We start from the raw sequence: 18,982 nt of genomic DNA, 5'->3' as shown, positions 1-18,982 counted from the left end.
GTACAAAAGATCGATACACGAACGAACACAAAACAACACCGATACTCAACAAAACTATAAGCTCTATTATTGTAGTCATTTGAATTAAATTTATCTTGATCTACCCTTCACATCTTGATGCATCTTCACGTATACGTCGACAAAATTGATGAATACCATGCTTGCACAAGCTGAACTAATTCAAAAGTTTTGAAGAACTGCATGACCCGCCACCTCAAATGATAGAACATAAGATCATTCAACGTGCCATGACTGGGGGACATACCCCTTGCAAGACAAACTGTCAAACCGCTTCTCCATCGAAGAATCAACAAGGACAAAGATCAAAAACAAGAAAAGACGTGTAATGAGAACCACTGATTTCATGGCATAGGTTGCAACGGCTACATCAGAACAAAAAAGAAACCAGCACAACAATCTTCTAGACGACAACATCGCCATCGTCAAGACGCCACCGAAAAGAACACACAAACTTAACAAAAGAAGCTAGCAAATAAGATGCCAGACGTTGATCCGTGGTTCTTCTCGTCTCTCAACGCCAGATCGGCCGTGAGAGACGAGGAAAACCACCAGAGGGCGAAACTTTCTCGAAGATGGCGGCGGCTAGGTTTCTATGCTGGGGAAGACGTACAGAAGCATAATCCTTGCCCCCAAATTACCTGCAATTGCCAGATGCGAACCCACAACTGGACTGGATATACAGACGTGATCAGTCTGGGACCTCTAGGTCCACCGAACTCGTTCTTCTCGAACTCTAACCAACAGGGCAACAGGCCAAAGCCTTCAAAGGCTGAAAGCTGAAACCCACCCAGCTCAGCCCAACCAAGCCCACGACCAAACCCTCGCGCTTCCACCCACACGAGCCGAGAGCCAGAGAGAGATGAGCACCGGCGGCGCGGACAAGTCCGGCAGCGGCGGAGGAGGTGGGGCGGTGAAGACGCCGTCGGACTTCCTCAAGTCGATCAGGGGCCGCCCCGTCGTCGTCAAGCTCAATTCCGGCGTCGACTACCGAGGTATCTCTCCTCCGCTCTCTTGTTTCTACAACCCTAGGAGCGCAGGACATTCTCTTATTTGTGCGCGATTTAGTGATTTCAGTTGAGATAAATTAGGGTTCCGGGGAACGCCTTGGATTACGTAACGTAATGCTTGCCTATAATCGGAATCTTTGAGTTCGTGAAGCCTATGGCTGGAGGAAGAACGAGCTTGCAATTAGTCATCCTGGTCCTCCCCTTTGTTGCCGTATGTGCTTGCGAGCCAGGAGCAGCCGAGCAGATGCCTTCTAGGGACTAGGGAGAAAACCGTCGTCATGTCACGCCCCAAACAAGGGCCCAGCATAACAGCAACCACACGTCTATAAAGCTAAGATTATAAACTCGTGAGCCTAAATTCTATACTCCCTCCGATCCATAAAAAAGGTCGCACACTTGGTACAAATTTGTACTAACTTAGTACAAAATAAGTGACACTATTTATGGATCGGAGGGAGTACATGTTTATGATTCATCAGAACCTATTTGAAAGAAACGTGTATTGTTTTTGACCACACTGCCACACACAGGCTACTCTTTGTGAAAGTAAATGGCATTCAGTTCCCTTCCTGTACAAAACATACTGATTTAGATAAGTTGGAATGAGTGCGAGGTTATGCACAGCAAGCGTGCACAAGAATATCAGATTACAACCTTTAGCAATTTAGCAAGAATAACAGAACGGCAGAGGTAACTAGATTCTTGAGTAGGAAAAGAATAAACTGCTGTCACATATGACCAGGATCAAATTTCACACTTGTATACATTTTAGAGGGGGTACTGCGATGTCAACAACCCCCACAAGAACTCCAACACTCCAGAAGTACAGGGCTGTTTGGCCCCCTAAGACACAACTACCTTGACTTTCTTTACTAGGCGCTCCTATGGAACCGTGACCAATACCTGGACTGTGATCTGTACAGTGACACTAGGGTTCTACAAGATGAAGCCTATAAGGATTTTTTAAAGTGAAATAAGTAAATAACACCAAGAAATGTGTCTTCAGTAGGTCATGAGCCCTTTCCACAGACTAATGAGACGCATGCATATTTCGTTAGCATGTGAAAACTTGCTGCAGTTGACATTCATGAATTAGGTGACTAACATGAAATAAAATATAGTAAAGAAAGGTGAAGATCAAATCAGATAGACAAGCTCTTGGAGTTAAGGTGCATACTTGCCTGACGTGTGCTGACTCTCAGCTCTGCATCTAGTTCCTACTACCTCTTCCTTTACTTAGAGCGTGCTACTGCCTACTGGGCTAAGTTTCCTACTTGCCGTAGAGATTGATCCCGACATCGATTTATAGGAGATAAAAGTGAGCAGCATGGAGTGTGAGAAGAAGGCATTTAATTTTGAAAAGTAAAGGATTTAAGGCTAGTTTAACTGACAACTTTCATTTTTTATTGAGCTACATAAGCACTTGATTTATCTTCACATCTACCTACTCGTATTGAAGACATGACACATACACCTACTAGTATGGCAACTCAGTAATCCAATGTTTTGTAGGCAAATGTCTATTCTCTTACTCTTCCTGACCTCTTGGTGCTAATCGTAAACTTTTGTGCAAGTAGACAGTGGAAGAGCAAGAGGATAAATACTTGTACCCAGAAATAATTGGATCACTAAGTCGGTGTACTATCCGATGCACGCGTCATGTCCTCTGCCCGAGAGTTTATGCGTGCAATAAATCAAGTGTGGATGTAGCTCGGTAAAGAAAAAGCGAACGGCACAGACACTGCGATGGTAATTAAATGCTTTCTGCACACGCACAAGCCATGCAACTCACTTTTAATTGGTACACTACTACACTAGTCTTTCTGGCAAGTGGACGGTTTTAAGCACCCGCACCCTACTTATCTCTATTTCTTTTCTTGAAATTAGTTACCTGTAGGTATAAGGTATTAGATATCAAAAACAGACTCGTATATCTCTCTCTGTTTCCCGTTGCATGTGATAGCTTATAGCAGAGCCCAAATTAAACAATTCCTTTCTTACCGTGACCATTCGCAAAAAAAAAAACTCCAAATGGATTAAAGTTTCTTTTTCATTTAATCAAAATTAATAGCTTTACCATTCCATGGTCACAAAGTATACTTACGATTGAATATTTTGTAGTACTCCCTCCGTTCCATAATTCTTGTCGAAATCTTACATGTATCTAGACACTTTTTAGGAATAGGTACATCCATTTTTGGGCAAATTTGAGACAAGAATTATGGAACGGAGGGAGTATCAAATTTCCATAACATAGTGGCAAAAGTCACTGATGCCATTTTGGATTTTGAAACGTAAAAGTAAGGTTTGAAATAGCGTTTTTTCACAGTGATGTCCCCGAAACGCTACAGAACACAATGACTATTCATTATCGTGTTTTTATATCAAATTAAAGTAATGATAAATATGCACACAAGATAAGCCACATAAGCCAAGTGCAATACTGTTTTAAGAAACAAAAATAGTAATGCATGTTCAAGTAACCATAATACTCCCTCCTTATCACAAAGATTTGCGTATTTTGTTTCATTAAGACAAGACGTTGACCAATAATTACTCTATTAATATGTAAGTTATATGATCTGAAATCATGATCATTAGCAAGAACTTTTAAAGACGAATCCATTGATATAAATTTCATGTATGAAAAAACGCATATCAATAGAGTTTTCATTGGTCAAAGCCTTGTCTTAACGAAACAAAATACGCCAACCTTGGTGAAAAGGAGGGAGTATGATAAATTGATAACCATATGACATTTTTTTTCATATGATGTACTTAATCACCAAGAAATATGGATGCTAGAGTATTGGAAAGCAGAAAGATTGGGTCTCTTGGTAGGTTTTCTCATAGTTTAAACTTATTAATTGGTATATTTGGGGGCCCTGTAGTTAAATAGGATTCAGAATTAGCATATTATTTTGAGACAAGGGCACCTAATGGAATAGCAAATATATGATATATATCTCTAGCTCTACCTAAGGCAAATAGCTCTCAAAGAGCATAGCTATTTGGAGATATTCTGCCCGTCACTTCTATAGTGTAACATTGGCAGTTGGTCAGCCGTATAGACTTTAGGGTCAAGTTACTTCCTCCTTTTCAGTTTGTAAGGCCTATCTCAAAAATTACAGTAACCAACGAGCACCTAATTAAGTGGTAGGCTAAGTATTAATGCATACCTCTCTCCTTCATGCATTGGTTGGTTGCACATTTGGGAACCAAAATTACACAGAAATTAGTGTAGATGTAATTAATTTTGCCTATTCCCAAAGCAAATGGGATTACAAACTGATTTTTTTGGATTTTTGAGATAGAACTTACAAACTGAAAATGAGGGAGTAAGAACCATTTACCACTTGGAAGAGCAAGATGATAAATGGTATCACCGAGTGCATAACCTTGCCAAGATGAAATTGTACATCACAAGCACAATGGTTAATGGTCAAGCTGCTGACCTACCCTTGCTTCACTTGATTCTTGTTCAAGCCTTTGTGCGCACTATTTGCACTAATAAATAGTTGGCACATACTTGGTAATGTAAAACTGTAAGTGTAAAAAAAAACTAGCTGATCTGCTGTGGAAGGAAAAAAATCTAATCATGTGGCACATCAGTGTCCATACAAATCCATGGCCACAAAAACTTTGAGTTAGGAAAGACAGCACAACTTATAAGTAGCAAAACCATAAAATTCCTGAAATATTTTAGGAGTAAAAATTGGAAACCCTAAAACAAGATGGTGGAATTGCTTAGAGATGGGCCAACCAGTCAGGGAGTTATCTTGGTGGAGATGGGCCGTCAACACCTACTTAAATATTTGTAGGAGTAAAGATTGGATGCTACTCCCTCCGTCCCATGTTAAGTGACTCAAATTTGTCTAAAAATAGACGTATCTATATAATAAAATACATCTAGATACATGTAATATTTCGGCACTTAATATGGGACGGAGGGAGTACAATACTAATCTCTCTTTACTTTCTGTAGTGGATATTTTGAATAAATCAAGTTACAAATGTCACCTCCAAAAATATCCAATCCCTTCTACGAACATCACTATTGCATTTGCAATTCCTGTGCCAATGCCCATGCTTGGATGTATAGCTTATGTGTTATATGTACCAACTCGTTTTATGATGTGAACAAAATAAAAAAAATCCTCGCGCTAAATTTCTAGTGTTAGCAAATGCTGCCTCTTCTACCTTTTCTCATCCAGCTAACTGAGCTAAGTGGTCAGCATCCCCATAAAAAATGATGATAATTAGGGTACATGATAGTCCTCTATTTATGTCAATGCTTAACCTTGAATTGAAGCTGGGTTTCTCGTGGAAGCTGCTCTTATCTAGATTGTGCTTTTTCTTCAATTAGTAAAAGTGGCGTCTGGTCGTGACCAGGTATCCTGGCTTGTCTGGATGGTTACATGAACATCGCAATGGAGCAAACTGAGGAGTATGTGAACGGCCAACTGAAGAACAAATACGGCGATGCTTTCATAAGGGGCAACAATGGTAATACCCTAGATTTCAAACTCCAGTGCCCCCTGCTTTTTCTTCTTCTTACATCATGCTTGGTTTTGAACCTTCTTACGATTCTTGTCATTTGAGTGCAGTTCTATACATCAGTACCTCGAAGCAGGCCGTCACGGATGGAGCATAGACCAAGTGGAGCGCCTTCATATCATGTAGTTTCAAGATTGTTAACCCAGCGGGGGCTTTGTCCGTGGTGATCTCTGACTCATGCTGCCTTTTCGATACCGTACCTGATGTCTGCTGTATTGCGTGCTGACAGAGGTTTATCTGGAACCATTTTGATGTAACCGGCATATTTTAGCTTCGAAATATCTGTGGCCAAGATTCAGCGTTCAGGATAATAGATAAGATTTTTTTCTTTCAGCCTTTGTGCTTTGTTGCTTTTGTTGTTTATGATTCAGGGTATGTCGCTCACAACCGACTAGAACAAACACCCAGTTACGAAAAAGAAAAAGTACAAATCATATGAATATGTTAAAACGTAGCAAAAAATGTTATCTCAAGATATTGAAAATTACCAAGGAAATCATAGTGGAGGAAGTACCTAAATGGTGATGGTAGCATTAGTACCTAACATCATAATTTTTTTCGATCATCTGGGAGATGTATGGAAATAACAAAACGTATTACTTGACTTGTTGAGTCGAAATACATTTCGATATTTTGCACAGGATATAAGTATTCTTTGCAAACAAATTACAAGGACAAGCTTCCACCCCTTCTCTATATTCATGCGTTTTTCTAACTTAAAGAGTTATGATTTGTGCCAAGTGAAAACAAAACAAGTTTATATGTAGCCATGTTGGCACCTCTTCATGCTCTGCTCGCTTGCATCCCGTCGTTTCAAATGAACTTTGTCCCAGCATCTGGATATTTGCTCGACCAGATATCCCTGTTCCTTGTTCATTGAATATCATAATTAATCGGCTACCTCTGAAGATCCATAGCAAATCAAAACGCTTTTCAAGTGAGGGGCGAACGGCGAAAGCTCATACAACGGAGTAAATTTTACAAAAATATGCGTAAACTCTCGTTCAAAATATTACATGTGTAGTGGCTATTTGTGCACATGCCACATGTAAAACTGTAGCAGGGTTAGTATAACTGCAAAAATCAAATCGCCAGCTCTGGCTGTTCACCGGACATACCAAACAGTTCACATGCTTCATTGATAAATACAATAACGGAAAAAAGATGCCGGACACTGCAACCATTGATCTCAGAAATTAGAGACACCAGCAATCCAGCAAAATGGAGCACATACTTGGGATGCAACATGTATCAGTGCAAATGTTTCATCTGCATTATCAATCGAACCAAAGAAAATAGAAGGTAAAACCATAAAAGCTAAAGCATCCACTAAATATAATATTAAATTGCCGATCCAGTTCACCGAGTTCAAATTAGGATTTTTCGAATCATCAAGTCCAACATATGAATTACTATAGATTAAAAAGGAAATACAACATCTTAGGTAAATTGGTACATCAATCAATCCAGGGTACACGGGGAAGCCCAGTAGCAGCTCCCCCCTCAAACTGGGCTAAGCACGGTATGCCGAACAGGCGAACACCATACCTGAACATAGTGGCAAACAAGTAACACCTTCAGCAAGTCATGAGGCTCCTTAGCTTCTCCTTCGACTAATCACCTCATCAATCGCCACAACCGGCCTCCGCTCGATGGTCTTTTACTCTAAATGATATCCGTATTGCGATAAAATCAGAATGTTAGAGATGCCTAAGAATTAACAGTCGGAAGTCTGCAACATAAGCTGCTTGCCCTGGCAGTATTGTCCAAGTCATCAGCCAAAAATAAGATGACATAATAGAACTAAGAGACCAACAAACTTGTTGTCGTCTGTGAAGCACATTTGACACTTCAGAGTTCAGACATTCAAGCTATCTTCAGTGTTCAGAGTTGCCCTCTCTTCTATTTAGCAGTCTGCACCGCCTCATCTTCCTTGACCTCTGTGATAACCTTAAGAAGGTCCACTGGAGTTGCAGCAGGGTCCAGCTCATGACAACCTTCCGGGGCATTGTTGCCTTCTTCCCCAGTCAGCAGCCGAGAAGGAACCTGATGTGAAAATCGGAACAGCTCACCCTTGGGTATCCTCCTAACCTCCTTGGTGTCCATGTGCCGATGGAAAACAGCTTTGAAACCAGCAACCTTTAACAATGGAATGACAGTCAGCCCTTCCTCTTCGGTGAAATCATCAATGACTTCTACTATCTCATACTTATATATCACATCATCAGGCGTAAGCTCATTCCAATCAGGAGACCAGTTTCGATACAATGCCCATGTATCACCTTTCTGAGGAACAATCCTGATAACCCCACGCGGGCCTTTAGTCCAGCAGACTTTGTGTGAAAATATGTTGACTGTTTCAGAAATCTGGTATCTTCCAACCCTGAAATCACCGCATGTCTTTTGAAAACCAGAGGCAACCCAGCTTATTGGTGCCAGTTCACTGTTGGACTTGGAGTTGAGGAAACTCATGCGGATTCTGAAAGGTCTCGTTGAAAGAACTTTCTGCACCATTGCATATAGACGTGGCATGCCATCTTCGCTGTCATATGTAGCCCATACTTGATCACTGTAAAATGCTCTCTCTGTGCGATCCTTATCAAAATCATGGAAGTCTGGATCTGGGACATCAATAGACACAGGCACACGCCTCTGTTCTGGATTCTTTTCATCAGTTGCAATTACAGGTACTAGGGTGTCAGCACTTATCGAGCTGCATTGCTTGAGTCCTTTGCCAGGTTTGCCAGAGAGAACCCCATTTGCCTTTATGTTGTCACTAGGATATACCTTTCCTTCTGACTTCCGTTTCTCTGCAAACCGTGAAGATGCTGCCATGTTGAGGTCTTGCAACTTTCCCCGGATGGCTTCCTTGGCTTTCTCAATAAGCAGACTCCGTGTATCAATCTGGGAGATCTCTCTCAAAACATTACCTCTTCTTACACTCACTGCAGATCTCAACTTTTCCACAGAAGTGCCATTGGCACGTCCTACATCAGTGAAAGCAATTGTTTCCGTGCTCGCAACCACTGTTTCTTTGATATCACCACTATAATCCACAGCAGTATAGCCATCATTACTATTCCTTCTCCGCTTTGCAAACCTGCCACGTCTTGAAGGAGTTTTCTCAGGGCCACAAGCGTTGCCAGTTGCAGAATAGTTGTAGCTATAGCTCTCTTCATTTTTCCTTCTAGGTTTCTCCGAGGCCTGGGTACTGTAAGCATTTGTACCAGCTGCAGGTGTCGTCTTAGAGTACTGATTCCACTGAAAGCTTTGACTGTTGTAGGAATCATAAGTACTATCTTGCTGGTAACCCACATGCCCTGTTCCTGGAATGCTAGAAGTCCTGCTTGTTGAGCCATATGAGTGCTTGGTGGAATTGTGGTTCTGTGGCTGCTGCTTGGTTGACCAGGAAAACGATGAACTACTTCCATTGCAAGGAAATCCAGTCTCTACGGCCATGAATGCATGATGGCAATTTGGGCACAGAAGGTTATGATTAAGATAAATTCTTAAGTACTCATACTGCATGCGGCAGCGATTGCAAGATGTCCAGAAAGTATCAACCCCAACAGGACGAGTGGTAGCCTCTGCAGCAGCAGCAGCTGCTGCTACTGCTGCGGCGGCGGCGGCTGCGGCAGCGGCAGCATTCTTCCGAGCTCTCTTGGTTGCCTTCTTATCATAAGTATACATGCCATTGGTTACATTGACAACAGAATGATCAGTCCTCTTCTGATCATAAAGTACCTTCCGACTGGTATCAGACAACACACTCCATGCCTCAGAGATAAGTTTAAAGGCCTCCTCAGCACCAACAGACTTGTTCTTGTCAGGGTGCAGCTGGAGAGCTAGCTTTCTGTACTGCTTCTTCACATCCTCTTCATCTGCAAAAGCGCCTAGAGACAAGATCCGGTACCAGTCACTCTCTCCATCAATCTTGGACTCCGCTGCAAGATGAACTTCAAGAGTGGACACCATCTGGGATATGCCCTCCAGTGTCGGGCAGAGATTCTGGGCCTTGACTGCGTACTTGCGTGCCCCCCTGATGTCACGCGCATGAAACTTGTTCTCTGCAACACCTCGCGCTCTGAGAGCCTCATCCATATTGTATTCCACACTCATCTTCACCTCTGAATTCGTTGACAAGCAGCTGGACTTGAGCAGGAACGAAGAAGCCCAGGAGAACGAACTCAAAAAGAATTCAGCGTACTGCACTGTTCAGCTAACTCTCAAGGTTTGCAAATTTCCAATTGCCCTGATCTGCAGCAAAGTAGGGCAAGGTTAAGAATATCCAGAAACAAACTACATCACTCAATGGAATTGCAAACAACATAGCACGAACCCACTGAAATGGAACCTGAGAAAACATGCAAAAACCAAGCAGTGAAGTAGAAACTATAGACTTTCGTCCTAACAGTTTGAACTAATCATTTTATTTCTCACTTGGAACACAATCTAGAAGTGAATCTGTTACATGAACATTTTATTTTAGCTCTGCCAAATTTACTTAGCTGTACGACAAATCTACTTCACTAGAGTGGCTGCGCGCCCCCGAGATTTACTTGACCAAATCGGAACTGCAAAGCTGAGCAGATCAGGCAACCGGGAGTTGAATAAACTCGCCCAAAACGGCGATCCTTGGTCGCCAAAACAGAGCAAGAAAGATCCAAACTTTCTCCACGGAACTACAAAATCTCAAACGCAGCTCGCCCAAAACAGCACTAAAACCAAACGAAATGAACAAATCCAAGTTTACAAGGAAGCGCCCAAATCAGCTCAAGAACACCCCCAAACCCAGCTGGAATCCAGCCAAGAGACTCACCGATCCGCGCGATCCGCAGCGGCCGGACACTAACCAAGTAGCGGCGCTGACCCCGAAGGTCGAAAATCTGGAGCTTCCCATGAACCAGCCCCAAACCCTAGCTCGTCAGATCTGCCCCGACAGGCCACGGCCAGCGGCGAAAAGCATCTCAATCGAAAGCTAAAGAGGAGAGGAATCAGCTGAGGACGTACCCATGCGGATCAGCTCGACGAGGCACTCGAATTCGGGCGGATTGGAGGCCACGGGCTCCCCCAAATTGCAAAAAAATTGCCTGTCGAATTTTATTGCGGGGCAGGAAGGAGCTCTAAAAAAATGAAGCTTTTTTAGCTCAAGACTTTTAGTCAAAGCCCCAAAAATTGTAATACCAAATGGGAGAAGGGTAGCAGCAGTAGTAGTAGAAAAGGAGTGTAGGTCAGGTCGTGTGTGTGTGTGTGTGTCCTGTAAAAAATAAATAGATTATTCCACCTTGTTTTTGTTTGCCTTAAAAAGTTTCAAACTTTGCCCTCATTTGGTGCCCCAAATTAAATTCCCCAACAGTGCAGCCCCAAACCCCCCGCCAGGCTCCAAACAAAGGGCTTTCTCGCCATTTCAGTTTTGCATACCAACAGCTCTTTTATATATATAAAAATACCAGTACGTATTAAGACGGTTGGTGTTTGTACGATTCAATTTCGGGATTTATGATGTTAATTACTATTTTAAGCTGGAGATTTGGTGTTAACACAGGGGCACATCACATGGGGAAGTGTCCTAAGTATCCTACAGGTGGGCCCTACACCATGTATCTGTATGTATGCAGGGTACGTATACGCATATGTGTGAAACTTTATTGGGGGCCATTTGCGTAAAATCACATTAGCTGTGGGGTACAGGGGGTAACCTAGTGCTGTGTTGTTAGATCAATCTAAGATTCAGAGGTGAGGGATATTTTCGGTATTTCCTAGGATTATGCCCTCTAGAGGTGAACCCTAATAAATTTTCTTTCTATCCCTCAAAGCCTCAGAAGAAGATACCTGGTGTGTGAGAACAACCTTTTTTCTCTCCCCCCATGTGGGACCCACTCTCCCTGTTACTCTTTAAGCACACACCTCCCTCTCTACATCATCACTCACCAGCACTTTGTACTAGTACCTCACAAAAAATAATGATAGATATAAGATTTATATATGACAATAGCACTAGCACAAAATATCTACTAGTGCTCTAAGTAGCACTGACACAACTTTCACTTATTCTGTCATTGCAGCAATCCACAGCTTCTAATAGTAGGTAGTACATTTTGAGCTTTCAAATAAAAGCAAAGACAAATATACACAAGAGTGCTCTACTGTTCATTTGCATTTTCACTGGAACTGCATTCAGCCTTGAGTTTGCATCCAGTTCCATAGTGCCGTTTGATCTTGAATGGACAGCCAGCAGCTGAATCTTGGCACTGTATTCTGTAGATTTCACTATTTCAGAGCCTGAAACTGATCATTGATTAGGGAATCTCGGAACTAGAAGGATGTGTTCATATGCAAAATGTAGCAGCTGTTACAGAGTTGTGCGAAAGCTGAGCAAATTATGTTCCTCTCATTCTGTCCAAGAATCCAGATGTTTCACAAGTAGCCGGCAAAAGACTTTACAGAATCAACTTCCATGCCAGCCCCAAAGGGAGAGGCACTGGTTAACCAACCTCTAGCTGAAGCTGGACAGGAATATATCAAGAAAGGAAGATCATTTGGATACATTTGTGATATGTCATATTCAGAAGCTTAAACAGCATTTTAACAATGTAAGATAAGAAGGATCATAATTTTGCTTCCAGAGTAGTACCAGCCATACATATGGTTGGTACTAAGATCACAGTAAAGGTGCATCATACCTGGTAGATGTAACGAAAAGTCGGATGACAAAAGTGGAGGTGATCCATGCGACAATCCTCTTGCAGATCATTGTTGCACAGTAGAGTTTATCTAGATCAAAGTATGTATGGAAGGTATGCAAGGAGCAACATTTACTAGAGTGAAATTCATACACCGGAACGAAAATAGTCCAATAAATAGCAGTTTAAGTTTTCAGCATTGGCAGCAATCCTGAAAGATCATTACAGCTAAAGTAGCTTTCTACTATAAATACATGGAGTCACAGTCTGGGACAAAAATGACCTGCAAATTTACATTTGGGAACATGTGTGTTTACAGTACAAACTCTGAAAAATGACCTGAAACTTTACAAATGAACTTTAACTTTGTGTATCTTCATTCTTGGATCATATGTTTAATAATGTATATGGTACATGGAAAAACAACAGGGAGCTTTCAACATGATGTATCCACGGAACTTCATCAACGGACAGATGACCGATAGAGGCGGGAGTATACCCTTTTGGTCCTGTGAACAATGAGAAGGCTCAACCCAGCTCCCATCACACAAAACACCGACATGATCAACGAGCTGACAACGAAGCAAACAGCCCCTTCACACTTTAATGGCCCATCTGAAAGTAAACCCAAACCGTGAAGCAATCGCGGAGATGGCAACACCGAGCTCTGATGTCGGTGTGCTTGTTTCTCAGCTTCATAGTCATAGAAGTTACTTGCAATGAGACCTGAGAAGATCAGTGACCCTGTAGGATTTGCTACTGTGAGAAAATTGTACATCGCACCAAAGTGTTTTACGCCGAAAAGTTCAGAAACGGCAGCCGGCACAATAGCCCAGTGAGCTCCATATCCAAGCCCAACCAAGAAGGTTCCCATGTACATAGTTCCAGGCCAAGCCATTGCAAAGAGGAAATGCCCAGCAGCCATAAGGATCTGAGCGAGTGCCAGTGCAATGTGCCTTGGGTATGCACGTTCCCTGATTAGAATAATAGCTAGTCAATATATGATTAAAGCATCATTCAAACTTGTGATATGTGAAGAATTATCCTAAATAAAAGCAACCCGCACATAATAAATAATTTGAAGCCATAAAACTAGTTAAAGTATAAGAATGGAATTGCTATTGTGGAGCAAACTCTGCAAGTTAAACAAACAAGCAGAAACTACAAATACATGTAGTGAGAAACGTCAGGTATCAAACAATAATAGTCATCTTTTTAACATGTGTTTTTTTTTGCGAAAAATATTTTAACATGTGTTAATAGTGAATGCCGGATCAGAATGTTGATAACCTAGTGTTGGTACCTGACAATTATCTCAGAGAAGTAGCCACCTCCAACACGACCAAGGAAATTCCATATGCTCGTCAGTGAAACAAAGTTATGCGCGTCTTGAAACCCAGCAGCTTGGCTCATCTGACCTAGATTGTCGATCACTGTCAGCCCTGATCCTGACCCAAGCAGAAGGGATAACCAAATAAGCCAAAAATCAGCCTTGACCAGTGCCTGCATCAGGGTGAAGTTCTCCCCCCTGTGGGGTCTACTCCTGATTCTAACCCCGCCTCTTGCTGCAGCCTGCACTAACTTGGCCTGTAAATCTGCAATTCTCCTCCTCCTTTCAGATGGGGGCAACGAGTCTATTTCTTTAGACTTCTCTTCTTCTACCTCACTTAAAATCAATTCTGGTTGATCCTCCTTTTCTTGCGAAGTACTTGCCTCTCCTTTCAATGCTTCAGACAGCAGAGCCTCTTCAGTTGGACTTGGATATTCGGTTTTTGAAAAAAATGACAATGTCACCGGGATTGCGATTGGCGAAATAAGCAAGATGAAAAGAATCACGGTGAGAGAAGTGACCACATTGTCACTCAGATTCAGGAAATCTTGGACTAGCATGACACCAACAAGATATGAAGCAAGGAGCAAGCAAATGGAGTATATGAACATGAAGCTATTCTTGTCAGAGGGCCGAACTTGTCGGTGACCCCCCACAGGCCTAATAACAAACATAAGGCCAAGGGCAACCAGTGATGGCCCAACTGCGACCATGAAGACAAGAGTTGCATGGTCTGGTGTGTGCAGTACTGCATACAGCTGAGTTAGAATGGCACTACTAAGGCCAGCGAATCCTTTCAGGATGCCCACTGTTGGGCCCCTGCTCTTTGGGAAATTCTGGATGCATGTAACAAGTGAAGTTGTGTTGAAGTATGTCTCGCCATTGGTTCCGACAAAGATAAGTACACACATCTGAATAACAAAACAGAGAAAGATATTGTATCAATACAAAATAAAACCAAAACTACTCAATTGTGGGGGTTCGTGAACGCCTTAGCACTGAACAAAAGATTCACCATTTCCTCAACATAATTTAGAATCCTGGATAACAACGAAGGTTATTGGTCCATTTTATTTGGAGAAGACCAATACCATACAAACCACTATACATGTTCTCCCTATAGTCCCATATAAAAACCTGAACATATGTAGTGAACGACAGATCAATTCATAAATTTTAAGAGATGACAAAAAAAATTATCTCTGCAGCGCGCAGACACGTCACATAGACTACATCATCCCTAATTGCACACTAAGAGTTGCTTGACCTTTCGAAAAAAAGGAGTTGGTTGACCAAGCAACTGAGGTTATGTAGATAATTCATCCTCCCTCCGTTCCATAATTCTTGTCTCAAATTTGACCAAAAATGGATGTATCTATTCCTAAAAGGTGTCTAGATACATGTAATATTTCGACAAGAATTATGGAACGGAGGGAGTATATCTTTCATGCTTTTGGAAGTCAGGTAAATGATTTGAAGAAACTAATTAATTACTTACAAGCACCATTCAGCCATCCACTGCTCAATGATAGTGTTTAATATTTGAGTTATGACTTGGCATGCATCTTCTTGCAATCAAACATCAAAAGATCAACCATGCACAAATTCGTGAAAAATATACTCCCTCCGAGCCGGAATTACTTGTCGAAATATTACATGTATCTAGACGCTTTTTAAACATCGATACATCCATAGTTGGGCAAAAAGACAAGTAATATGGATCAGAGGGAGTATTGAATTGAGTTACAATTACTTTCCACATGTATGGAATTTGATCCTAAGTTCAGCAAGTCAAACTTGAGTACTGCGATAAACCGGGCCAATTCTATTCTTAAATGAATTGCCGGAGCTCCCTGCCTCTGATGAGGTTCGTAAAGTACTAGGCCAGCCAAACAGGTGACGAAAAAAATGTATATGATACGCAGGTTAAGCGAGTGTGTGCTTCAAAAGTAACATGTTATCAGGTCTCTTTGAAATAAAAATAACCTGAGGATTTGCATCCATTTCACGATGGAGAATTGAAGATTTGAATATTGATAGAGAAGACAATCAGTTGTTGCCACAGTAGATAAATAGACATAACATGGTCACTACTGAAAAATATAAAATGGATGCCATATGGCCAGCATAAGTGACAAGGACCGCCTAAAATAATAGTATACTGCAAGAATACCAACGGTGGTCCAGCATGACACATTTACACTCATGTGATTAGTCAATTTCACAAGCAAGGTCATCGCCGCACTGATCTAATCTAAGATCTAATCCTCCACGCCATTTTCATCGGCTGATCCTATCCAGCTATCATTTTTATTTAATCACATGTGCTCTCCAGTCTAAATCACATCTTAGGTCCACCTTCTTTGCAATTCCATAAACAAATTGACAATCAACAAAATGACAGCCTGTATTGTCTGCGTAATTTAGTCACATTCAAAGTTCAAGACCACGAACCCAAACTGAAGGAGATTCATATTATCAGAAATAAATTGAAGGATTTAATGCAGAGATAATCAAGAAGCAGCGTAAGATGTAGCACTAGAAGTACCTATCCGACTCACCATGGAGAGGGGCAGCGCCGGTGCCTGCTTGGTGACGATGAGCCACAGCCACCCATAGCCGAGGAAGTTCTGGACGGCGCCGATGAGCAGCATCGCCCACGCCGGCAGCATGGCGGAGAGCGTGCCTGCGAGGAAGCCGACGCAGTCCCCGAGGTCCTTGGCGATGCCGAGCGCCGCCACCTGGCGCTGGTTGTAGCCGAGGGCGGCCTTGACGACCGGCGAGATAGCGCCGAACAGGTACCCGATTCCGGCCATGGACTGCAGCCACATTGCGGCCACGAACACGAGCCATCGGTTCGTGGAGAAGGCCCTCAGCCTCTCCGCCAGGTTCCCCATCAAGGACTCCTCGTCGGTCAAGACCGCAGCGGAGCTTCTTTGGGCGATTGAAGGGGCGCTTCCTCAGGGGGGAAAAGAATGGATTTTGATGCTGGAATAGAAGGAAAAAGCCTTGCTCCCGAGGGAGAGATGAAAAGATGGAAAGAAAACTGACGCAGATTTGGAGCCAGAAAAAGGACGGCTTTTAACGGCAGGAAGCAAAGAATGCGCTTCTCCGCGTTGCTCGAATGGAGAAAAGAGCACCAAAGCGCCTTAAATTGGCTTGAAGAAATGATGAATCCGCCGGAAAAATGATTGGAATGCAAATTAAGCAAAGAAAATGACAGAGAGATGATGGAAAAGGAAGAACACCTTTACACCATTCCAATGCAAAAGTTGAGGAGAAAAGGCATACTGCCTGCGCTCAATCCAACACAAGGATGCCAGCAAAGATTGGTGGTCGGATCGAAGTGATGAACTCCACCCACGCTTGACGGAAATTCCCCAAGAAGATTGGGGCGAACACAGAAGCGACGACAGAAATGAAACAGCTCTCGGTGATTTCCTTACGAGAGATTGTCGCGTCCTTGGAATCGGATGACGACGACGAGCTGGCGGGCGAGAGACGAAGAAAATTAGCAGCTACAGGATGAGAGGGGAAAGAGGGAGAGGGGTCCGGAGGGATGATCGGCGCACGAGGTTCAATTGTTGGGAGATTTATAAACGGTAGAAGCGGTGCAAATGCTGTGCCCCGGTTCACAAATAATATCTGCCACCAAAGAATCAACGGTAGCATCCGTTCCATTCTCGTGCTATCATGCTTAGGCAGTTAGGCTCAGATTTTTACTCAGAAACACAGCGCAAGACCGTCCATCATAGGCAAGCGTGATACAGTGACGGACAAAAGATAGATGTGTACAAAATTAGTACAATTTTTGGGGATCTAGTGCAGAGTTAGTACAACTTTAACCGCTTAATTTAGGTAGTACTGAAATGGTTCCAAAAAATTGATATGATTCTTCTGTTTGGTTTTTAGAACATAAAGAACCATATGGTTTCTCAAAAGAGAATATTCTCTGAACATGACTATCATCTCATTTTAAAAAAAAGTAAGAATCAGTTTGGTTCCAAGTGGAACAAGTGGTTCAAGTGTTTTGTTCTTAAGATATATAAAACCAGAACCGTTTCATCACATTACATTCAGTAGCGGATCCAGGTTTTCAATATTGGATGGGACAAACACTGCATTTCTAATATTTGGTGGGCCTATACCTGGGCAAACCCCGGGCTGGGCTTCATAAAGCCCGATGGGAAAACCTCAAGCCCGAGCCCGACCCGAAGCCCAAAAAAAAACCATTTTAGCATTAAAATAATTGTTTTCGAATAAATAAATGATTTTTTTATACCTATTTTCCCTTACAATACCCGTTTTTTAGTCATTTCGGGCTTGTCTCAGGCTTTCGGTCCGGGCTTGGGACTGGAAAGTGAAACCCGGGCCCAGCCCGGGATGTCAGCCTTCGGGCCGGCCACCCATGCCCAGGTATAGGTAGGGCGAATACACTGCGGCCTAATTCTTTCTCATAATTTTTACCAAGAATAAAGGATTTTAAAAATTATTGGGTGGGGCGTTCCCCACCCAAAAACCGGACCGGGTCCGCCCCTGATTACATTCCTATAGGCCATTTCTATGGCTAGGAGTGGAACCGTTCCATTTCATTCCACCTTGTTCTGGAACAAAACGCTATCAGATTGTTGGCTAGCTGAAATCGCATACAGGTTATACACAACCTTTTTGATTGTTCATACGGTTTAAATTATCCATTGCGTCACCCAGAAGTAATTCTTCACATACATGGTAGGTTTTGACCGAGTCAACTAGCATTGCTAACTTCAAAAATGATATAAAAAGAAGAAATCTAAAATTGTGTTCTTAGTTCACTATAAAATTTTAGCTTCATTGGGGACAACAATTAGTAGAAAATTATATATTTTATGCATGCCTCAAATTTTGAATTCAAAAATAAAAATTCCTAGATTTTTTTGAAAAAAAGATAAATCATAAATTTTGTCTTGAGGAAATGTTTCAAGTTTCATCTCATTTCGGCCAAGGAGATTGAGTAGAAAATGACATATTTTGTTCATGACTCAAATTTCAAATCGGAAAATAAAGTTCCTTGAAAAATTGAAATTTTTCAGAAAACCATAAAATGTTACATTGAGTAAAGCATTCAAATTTCATATCATTTCGGCAAAGGATTGTGTAGAAATGACACATTTTATTTGTTGCCCAAATTTTAACTCGAAAGAAAAGTTTCTACGAAATTTTGAAAAAAGTGATGGAAAATATAAAATGTTGTGGTGACTCTACTGTTGAAATTTGGCCGCTTTTCGCCTATATATGTGATGCGGCAGACAACTTGGTCAAAACCTACCACGCAGGCAAAATCCAGCTTTTGGGTGAACTAGTTCAGTGCATGAAACTCTTCGTACCAGACAAACATAATCTAA

The 18,982-nt window shown here is 42.0% G+C and overlaps 3 protein-coding genes across 4 annotated transcripts; 1 reads left to right on the top strand and 2 right to left on the bottom strand.

The window, feature by feature from the left end:
* The first annotated feature begins 739 nt into the window (after positions 1-739).
* Positions 740-5,918, top strand: LOC100838348 (U6 snRNA-associated Sm-like protein LSm6). Its single transcript, XM_003579572.4, has 3 exons — positions 740-1,013; positions 5,421-5,534; positions 5,636-5,918. The coding sequence occupies exons 1-3, from the start codon at positions 881-883 to the stop codon at positions 5,680-5,682; spliced, it is 294 nt and encodes a 97-aa protein (XP_003579620.1). The 5' UTR covers positions 740-880; the 3' UTR covers positions 5,683-5,918.
* A 978-nt stretch (positions 5,919-6,896) lies between these two features.
* LOC100838049 lies at positions 6,897-10,848 on the bottom strand. 2 transcript variants are annotated; one of them, XM_003579571.4, is made up of 2 exons: positions 10,596-10,848; positions 6,897-9,842 (listed from the first exon to the last, which is right to left on the bottom strand). In XM_003579571.4, the coding sequence occupies exon 2, from the start codon at positions 9,702-9,704 to the stop codon at positions 7,488-7,490; it is 2,217 nt and encodes a 738-aa protein (XP_003579619.1). In that variant the 5' UTR covers positions 9,705-9,842; positions 10,596-10,848; the 3' UTR covers positions 6,897-7,487. The 2 variants fall into 2 exon arrangements, with proteins under 2 accessions (XP_003579619.1, XP_014751516.1); XM_014896030.2 differs by lacking the exon at positions 10,596-10,848 and adding an exon at positions 10,405-10,556.
* A 1,551-nt stretch (positions 10,849-12,399) lies between these two features.
* Positions 12,400-17,249, bottom strand: LOC100837743 (protein NUCLEAR FUSION DEFECTIVE 4). The gene is made up of 3 exons (XM_003579570.4): positions 16,160-17,249; positions 13,572-14,509; positions 12,400-13,242 (listed from the first exon to the last, which is right to left on the bottom strand). Exons 1-3 carry the CDS (start codon positions 16,493-16,495, stop codon positions 12,732-12,734), a joined length of 1,785 nt encoding a protein of 594 aa, XP_003579618.1. The 5' UTR covers positions 16,496-17,249; the 3' UTR covers positions 12,400-12,731.
* Positions 17,250-18,982: the final 1,733 nt, after the last annotated feature.

The sequence above is a fragment of the Brachypodium distachyon genome, chromosome 5, assembly GCF_000005505.3.
Source record: "Brachypodium distachyon strain Bd21 chromosome 5, Brachypodium_distachyon_v3.0, whole genome shotgun sequence".
NCBI classification, from domain to species: domain Eukaryota; kingdom Viridiplantae; phylum Streptophyta; class Magnoliopsida; order Poales; family Poaceae; genus Brachypodium; species Brachypodium distachyon.
Note: the sequence above shows the minus strand (reverse complement) of the source record. Positions and strands in the feature narration are given on the sequence as shown.